The sequence below is a fragment of the Seriola lalandi genome, unplaced genomic scaffold, assembly GCF_002814215.2.
Source record: "Seriola lalandi dorsalis isolate HSWRI2012SDOR001 ecotype SW California unplaced genomic scaffold, Sedor1 jcf7180002054933, whole genome shotgun sequence".
NCBI classification, from domain to species: domain Eukaryota; kingdom Metazoa; phylum Chordata; class Actinopteri; order Carangiformes; family Carangidae; genus Seriola; species Seriola lalandi.
In genome coordinates, this window is record NW_019525485.1 from 951,287 (window position 1) to 960,098 (window position 8,812).

At 39.7% G+C, this 8,812-nt stretch overlaps 1 protein-coding gene across 1 annotated transcript; it reads left to right on the top strand.

Moving 5' to 3' along the window:
- Positions 1-6,028: 6,028 nt before the first annotated feature.
- On the top strand, positions 6,029-7,753 carry LOC147817602 (uncharacterized). Its single transcript, XM_087170170.1, has one exon. The coding sequence runs from the start codon at positions 6,029-6,031 to the stop codon at positions 7,751-7,753; it is 1,725 nt and encodes a 574-aa protein (XP_087026296.1).
- Positions 7,754-8,812: the final 1,059 nt, after the last annotated feature.

Here is an 8,812-nt window from a genome sequence, read left to right on the forward strand (position 1 = left end):
GCGCCCGGGCTGGTTGCTGCCACCTAGTGAAATTCAGTGCATTGCTTCAAGACACACTACACAACACAACCTTGTTGATACATGCATTCGACCGATCAGATTCCACGCAAATGACAAGATTCTTAACAGTCAATTATCGACAATCAATTAATCATGCCTACCAGCCAACTTACTTATTTAATCATAATAATAGTTTTAAGGTCCCATATTTTACACTTATGGTGTTTTATTTTAAGTTTTGACATTCATAGGATATATTTGTGGTTTTAAGTACCTCAATGTAGAGGTAGTGGTAATGCTCCTCTCTCAGGCATTGCTTTGGAGCTATAGCAACAACAGGTCCGAGAGAGCCTGTCTTCTGATTGGCTGACTGCTTTCTGAGTGATCAAATAAAAATAGCAGATTTCAGGTGAACACTCAGCCATGGCCAAAATCAACATTGCAGGATTTGGTTTCTCTGAGAGCTTTGTTGTGACATCACAAAGTTACAGAAGTCCTGACGGGCTCAATTTCTGAATACATACTGTGTGCATATCTCTGTGGACCGAGCGCTTTGATACTTTCACAATATTAATATAGAACCTAAACCTGCTTTATGATCAAAAAAAGACATTGAGATCTACCTTTGTACAATATGGGACCTTTAAAATCTTTTGCCATAGTAAGTCTTTAGCTGTTAATGTAAATGGGAGTCCATGCTGTCCGCACATGTGCCAAACTGTAGATTTAGAAAATAAAAAAAAAATTGTGTCACCTCCCACTGGTTGTATCAAAACTGACTGTGCCAGAAAGCAATGTGTAGCACTCATTCTCCTAACACACACAACTCTGACCTCAATTTACTGAGAGGAATGTGCTGAAACACAAAGTTCTTTTTACATATGTCATCAGAATAATTTGAAACATTCAATAATGACATAAAAGTTGTATTCATAAAGGTCATGTACAAGTGTACAAATGCCTTTCCACTAAATGTTAATTGGTAAATGTGTACTAATAAAAATGTATCTGGAGTAAAAAAAAAAGTAATCTGAGTCATCCATTCAAGATGTGGAGCCTGATATCACCAACTATATTTCAGCATGTGTCTTTGTGGCATGTTTGTGTTGGTAAGTCACTAAGAAGTGCACAAAGTACACTTGTGCAAGGGAAAGATGAATGGAAGAGAGAGAGAGAGACAGAAAGAGAGAGGAGAGATCATCCTCAGTCAAAATAAGAGTCACCCTGAGGTAAAGACACCCGCACAGAGGAGGAGAGCTTTTGAAGGCTGGATAGATTGCTTTGAGGTGAGGATTGAAGAGAAGATGGCTTTTAGCTGTGAGGCGGGCTGCCCAAGAGGTCTGCCCCAGAATCAGCCTGTCTGAACTCAACTGTCAGCCGGTGAGGGATTACAGTGGGCCAGGTCAAGGTTAGCACACTCTCTGTGTAACAAGGTGTCACATAAAGCTACATAATAATAATGATAGTAATAATGATAATAATCCTATAACTGTAAATTGATGAATCTCAGGCTCTGCTTGGAACGTGCACTCACCCACTATATAGAGAAACAGCTATTTTGTAGTGCTATTAACATATTCAACTGTTAATCTTATCCTCTATATAGTGCACTACATAATTGTTGCGAGGCACATCAAAATGCACTGTAAAGAAGCTGTACGCTGGATTGATTGAGCTAGACCATCATGCATTGCAGCCTGTCTCGTGATAGTGCCATGTTTACCAACTGGAGCATCTCACTCGGAGGCTCCAGGAGCTAGCCGCCATGCCAATCGCTGAAAACACACATGAACCAAACAGAACATCTCATTCGGATGCTCTGGCACTAAGAGGAGCGCCAACCTGACAGATCTGTTTGACCAATCTGCACAGCGGCTAGCAGCTCACTCTCAGGCCTCTAAGATCTGTGCTATTCTAAAATTTACACTAGTGAGTTATATAAAAATTCACCCTATACAGTTGTCATGAAAGAGGGAGTTTGCTATAAATAGTTTTTAAACTGTTTTTTTGTACCAGGCAGTAAACATGTTTATTTCTGCGGTAAAAAGTCATTTTAACATTGGAGTCTATGGGGCATTTTTCAGCTTTGGATGTTGCCACTTGGTGTGTGCGTGCTGGTCCGCCTCCCGCCCTCCCCTTTGTTCCGCCAGGAGATTCGGCACCGCTGTTCCTTGTTCCCCAATGAGGAGCCAGGGTATAAAGGTGGAGTGAGGAGGCCTGGCCCGGGCCAGAGTGTCATCCAGCAGCTATGGAGCTGTCTGTGTGTGTGTGTGTGTGTGTGTGTGTGTGTGTCTTGGAGGTATCTGCATGGAGCTATAGCAAGTAGGGATAGTGATCTTATTTAGTGGTTATTGTTAATGTTGTTTTGTCTTGGTTTAGTAGTTTTGAGTTACCCAGTGAGTGTTCCACTGTTGGTTTTCCCTTATAGTTGGTTATTGTGAATAAAATTCCTCATTATTAGCTGAATATATTTTCCTGTTTCTTTTCTGTTTGGCCTGGTTTAGTATTTTGTTTATTGTTACCTCCCTCAATCCCTGGACTCTCACTGGGAACATAACAGAAATGAGAAAGAATAAATGTGGATAATAAAATCAAAGTCATTTATTCACTGAATTATATATTTGTATCTACATTTATTCATATATTTCTACATTTATTTATATACTTGGTAGAGAGCAATCTTAAGAGTTTTCTGGATAAGACTACCAAACCAGAGGAAAAACTCCTGAAAGCCCAACTCAGAAAGATGCATGATGACATAACACTAGGCTATTTATTGTGTTATTAGCAATGGTTAATTCATTACAAAGAAAGTTAGTCATAATGATTCATATTCACATAATTCATATTCACATAATGATTCAAATTCATAATGATGAAAATGATACATTTTATTTACATAGCAAAAGTTCGTGTGATCAGTCTCATAATTAATAATTGATTGTGCATGTAAAAGATGATTTTGCCAAGTATAGATTATTATTTTAAACCTGACTTCCACAGATGGGTCAAATTAACCCAGCACATGTCCTGTCCCATTTTTACCCAACTGCTGGGTTTTACCATGACCCAGCCTAGAGAGTGAAATGAATAATTCTTAATCATCATTATTATGTATCTTTCCCATAGCCATTCATAAACCTAGAATACAAAAAGAGGCCACCATATGTAGATTTCACATGTTTGTATTGTCTCATCTGGTAACATTTTCAAAAAAAGAAGAAGTCAAGTGTTCAAATGTTTTTTTTAATACAATACCATACAATCAGTCAATACCATGACTGAGTATTTCCACCTTGAACTGCAGTGAACCAATGACATGGAGGATTTTTACCTATCTGCTTGTGCTAAAAAAAAACAAACAAACAAACAGATTCAGACAGCCAGGGTTTCATACATCACAAACCTGAGGAACCTGTCAACTTGTGGGGACGGGGTGTGGGGCTGAATAAACATGAAACCTTGTCAGTAGAGAGAGAGAGAGAGAAAGTTAGCACAACCACTAACACCGTGCCAGCTACCGTTACACGCTAACAAACAACATTAATAACTAGGCTAACTAGGCTAATATTGATGCACACTACTGTTTCGCCTGTCCTAGCCTAACTCAGCGCAAGCAGCGGTGGTGGACAGGGCATTATTTACAGCCCCCGTTTTTTAATATATTGTCCACTTTCTACAATCAAGGAAAATGTTATGTTATCAACCATTGCAACAGTCAAAATTACAAATAACATTTTTTTTTATGAATTATGAACAAACCACAAGAATCACAGAATAGTGCAACATTGCACAACATCATCACATGACACACATCAAGTATGGGAACAAACAGTTCTCAAAAGTTTCATGGAAGATGACTCATGTCCGTCAGTGTGGCACACAGCATGCTGAAGGAACTCTCAGGTGGTGAGGCACTGCTTTGTTTAGTTGATATAGTTGAATGCCATGAAGCAGAAATGAACAGCTCCCAGCAAAGAGTCTGATTCCAATACATTGCCTGCCATGATGTTGAAGGCCTGACATATTGTGGATTCATCCCCAAGGCATAGAATGAAAGGGAATGGTAGATGGGTTTCTGCGTGCTGCAAATACTCCACCATGTTGGTCCCCACCTGTTGATTAAACATCAGTCACTTAATGTTGCAATGCAAAGAAAAAATAAAAAATAGGATCACTGAAACATGTGTTGTGAACATTGTATAAACAATGCAAAATATGACATTGCAAATATGACAAAATGCAAAATGTTATTTTGAAAAAGGTTTTTGGATTAGTTATATCATTATTATTACTTTAATGTTGACAGAGCCATTAACACTGAAATATAAAAAAAAAAAAAAACCCCACAATCTCTCCCTCTCCCAACTAGTTGAGGCAGATGGTTGCCCACCAAGTTTGGATGTTTCCTCCTGTTAGAAACAAGTTTTTCCTCTTACTGACACAGAGTGCTTGCTCATTGGGGAATGTTTGGTGTCAATAATTGACCTCTGGGACTCTTCCACGGTGGGTCTTTAGACCTTTCCTCCTATCTTATAAGTATATTCAGGAAGTAGAGTTGGCAGTATCTTGAGTGCAGTCTCACCTTTATATCTTAACAATTTTAACTTGTTCAAGTAGTGGCAGCAGCAACTAGCTGTGGCACCCAGGGGCAAACGCAGCTGCCACTGACTCACCACAGCCACTGCCATTGCCGTCGCTGCAGAGGAGATGCCAAGGATGTTCCACAGCTAGTTGCTGTTGCCTTTATTTGAGCTTGCTGTCTCTCCAATAAATGTTGTTGCAGTAACATTTAAATAGTTAATAATCATATAATATAATATAATAATATAATATAATGTTTTCTGGTTGTCAGGTTGGCTCATTTGGTTGGGGGCCATACACACTACTGAGTCACATTATGAGTTGGATCAGCCTGTGATTTCAATTTTTTACTTTGAGGATTCACAATCACACCCAAAATCAATGAGTTGATGATTTTGGTTTCCATTGACCGTTGTTACATCATTTTGTTCTCAACAAATTATACAGTGTACATCAGTAGAGACTTTCAACTTGAATAACTCGTTCATCAAGTCTCATTGTGTGATTTAAGTGTTCCCCAAATTTTCTGAGCAGTGTATATTAATGAAATATATTTTGAATTAATATATGCAAGTTTATTAAAACAGCATACATAAAAATTCTACATACTGATATAGGCCTATGTTTCATACTATTTGTTGTTATTCTTAAACATGTCTATCTTCCCATTCTGGCAAAGTGGCTACAGTAAGCGTACATTCAGTAGTATATATATTTGTATAGGCTAGACATATGTCAATATATGAATAGTTTCTAATAGGTTTCATAAATGATTTTTACATGTTTTTATTTTATATGCACATATATTTCATACATTGCATTTGTCTATGGGGATACTCAGCCAACCACTGTCTTGAGTCAGTCAGTGAGACACACACATGGTGAGAATATGTCGAATAAATGAGTGGGGAAAGTGGGATAGAACAGGGAAAGAAAGGGAAAAGGACCTGTTAAAGATGTAAAGTCAAGCCACACTTTTTTATCTCATTTAGAAAAATTAAGCACTTTATTGTAATTTTTCAAAAGCCCTCTGCCATGTAGCTGCTACTTATTACATCTGTTATCTTTGAAATGCTAAAAGAACATAATATATAAATAAATAAATAAATAAATATACTTAGATACTTTATTACACCCCCCCCCCGCCAATCCATTCTGTCTGTCTGTCTGTCTGTCTGTCTGTCTGTGTAACCCTATTCCTCCTTTGATTTGACACTGCACTTGCTGTTACCATGGTAACCATATTCTCCTTTGAACTGTGATGTCATTTCCTCTGCACTACTTCAAACACAAACATGACAAGCCAGTGATGTCACAGAATGATGTCACCAGCAGCCTGTACTTAACCAGAGTTAACAACACAGATCACTCACAGACCCTCAGACAATGAAAGTTGCGTTGTGCGTTACAGTACAATAACTCTGACAAAATTATTTAGTGTGAAATGGCTCCACCAGAACAAGTTGTTTTGTCCAGGGCTGGCTGGGACAGAGTCCAGTCTTCCTCAAACAGGCCCAAGGACAAAATGCAAACCAGGACAGAAATGGTAGAGAGCAATCTTATGAGTTTTCTGGATAGGACTACCAAACCAGAGGAAAAAGTCCTGAAAGCCCAACTTAGAAATATGCATGAAGACAGAAAATTTCAAAAGCAGGCAAGCGAGGAATATTTGCAAACAGTTGCTGCAGAGGAGGTAGAATTGAAAATGCAGGATAGGCAGAAAGCACTTGACAAAGCCAACATGAAGAGATTTCTTCAGAATGGCTGCGTCAGAAAATTCAACCGTGAAGTCCAAACTACACGGGTGCAGAAAGAGAATGAGTCACTGCTGACCTTACGCAAAGAAAAGCAGAGAACCGAGAATGAACGAATATTTCAGTCTGAAGAGCAGATGAAGAGCAGACAGGAAGAAGCTCTGATACAAGATCAACAGAAAGCTAATCACAGACGGCTTCAAAACCAGTCTGTGGCTGCTTATTTGGCTGAGCAAATAAAGGAGAAGAAACTGTTGAAAGACAGAGAGAAACGACAAGAGAAGGTAGAAAGAGACAGACTCAGACGCCTTGATGAAGAGCACGCACAGAAGCTAAGAATTGAGGCTATCAAAAAATCAGAGTCAAAGAAAAACTACCTGAACGATCGACTGGAGGATATCTCCAGAGGAAACCTCCTCAGAGAAAGGGAGGCACAAAAAGTGAAGATAGAGGAGAAAGACATTATAATTGCTCAGTCCAACCAAGAAAGAAACCTGCAGCTCAGAAAAAATGACCAAGCAGAAAAATTAAGAACGCACCAGATTCCAATAAAAATTGTGACGGACAAATTGGCAGTTACAGAGAAGGAGCAGGCGGCCTCCGCAGCTCTGAGAGAGCAGGCCAGATTGTCTAAGGAAGTGTCTGAGCTAAAAGCTAAAGCATCAAAGCAGCAGAAGCAAGAGTTAGAGAAGAGGGCTTCTGTGCTAAAGTCTATTGCTGCTCACAGAGAGGCACAGATACGGGAGAAAAAGCAGAAGGTTGAGGCAGACCGAAAGAGCAACCAGGACTGGTTTCAGACCCAGAAAAAGTCCGACACCTTGTTCCTCGAAGAACAAAAACGAAAGGCTCAAAAGATTCGTGAAGATAAAATCAAGTGTTGTGATTACAATTTCACCATGATGGCTGAAAAACGTGCCCGTGCAGAGCAGCTGAAAAGAGAGGAACACGACTTTATAGCTAAGGATGCGGAGCAAGCTGCTGAGAGGGAGAGGAAATTCCAGCAGTACGTTCAGTGTGAAATTCAGAAGGCAGCTGAGGAGAAACGAAATGTTTCACAACTTTTAGCTGCTAGAAGCGGAGGGCAGGGTGTCCTTTTAGATGGGGAGAACTCTCTTTATTGCTGCCAAAGTTCTTTGGAGCCTCTGCCTCGACTCGGCGCTAACCGAACCCGTTCTACTAAACAGTATCAGGAGCGCAAGAGCCTGCAGCTTGGCACGGTGGGTTTGGACCCCAATTGTCTACCACCATTTACCAGAACAGCAAAGCCAAAATTCACTGCAAATGGTTTTACTGGAGGACGTGTGGAAAGGTCCAACTCACTGAGAAGTTCCCAGGCATTACCCAGACCAGGCACTTCTCAAACCTGGGCCACCAAGCAATACCAGGTGCAGCTTGGAAAGGAGGTGGGCCGGTAAGCTCCGTCTGCACAACTGCTTGCCACCTATTTCTAGAATGTCCAATTTGATTATCACTATGGTTAATATTCATTTGATGTTGCTGTCTGCTGCTTTTCTAAACCTAACCAAGTCCACCCAACTCAAACATAACTCTACCCACATGTTTAACTTTATTATTGTTACTGTCCACACACACACATATACATTTCCCTCTCTTTTCCCTCTCTACATATATGCATATATGTGTGTGTGTGTGTGTGTGTGTGTGTGTGTACTACACTCAAGATGGTCGAGATCACATGTTCTTTGGACAAAATAACTCACTTCCCCACAATTCTTCACTGAGTGGATTTTCTACCTAATTGAAACATAACCTTACCCACATGTTTTATCTTTAATATTGTGACTGTACACACACGTGCATTTCTGTCTCTCTCTCTCTCTCTCTCTCTCTCTCTCTCTCTCACACACACACACACACACACACTGTCTCTCTCTCTCTCTCTCTCTGTTTTACCTTGATAAGTTGTAAATAAATGTCTTTGAGTATAACTACTGGTGTTTTGATTTGGTAATTTGATTATAGTTATTAATCTGGAACTCTGATAAATAATTAGCTTAATAGTAACAATTTGAAACTGAATTGAAGGGCCGTAGTTTAGAAACTAAAAAATTCCTGGAGAAATTTTAAATGTGCCTGCTGCTTGGTGCGTGTACTTCACTTCTTTTGTTTCAATCTGTACAAAGGACATTACTTTCAGTTTCATTCACGTCGTAGAGACTCATCCTGACACTGACCTCAGTCATTGCAGGTATCCCTCAAAAAGCCTTTTGAAGCTGTCACAACTGGCCAAAATAACCTCACACTGATGGTTTCAAACCAAAATTTGTCCTCACAACCATACCAGGACATGTACTGTATATGCCACAACAGAAGTTGACCGACAATAAAGCTATACAACTATATCCCCATATAGACGATAGCTTCTAAGATCTAACTTTTATGACCTACCTTACCTCTTACCTTTTTGAGACTCTTATTTTGAAAGTGTCTGTGCGTCTGTGTTTGGCAGTATA

What these genes read in the sequence shown, in the direction of transcription:
- LOC147817602 (XM_087170170.1), top strand. Translation starts at nt 6,029, where the DNA reads ATGGCTCCACCAGAACAAGTTGTTTTGTCCAGGGCTGGCTGGGACAGA.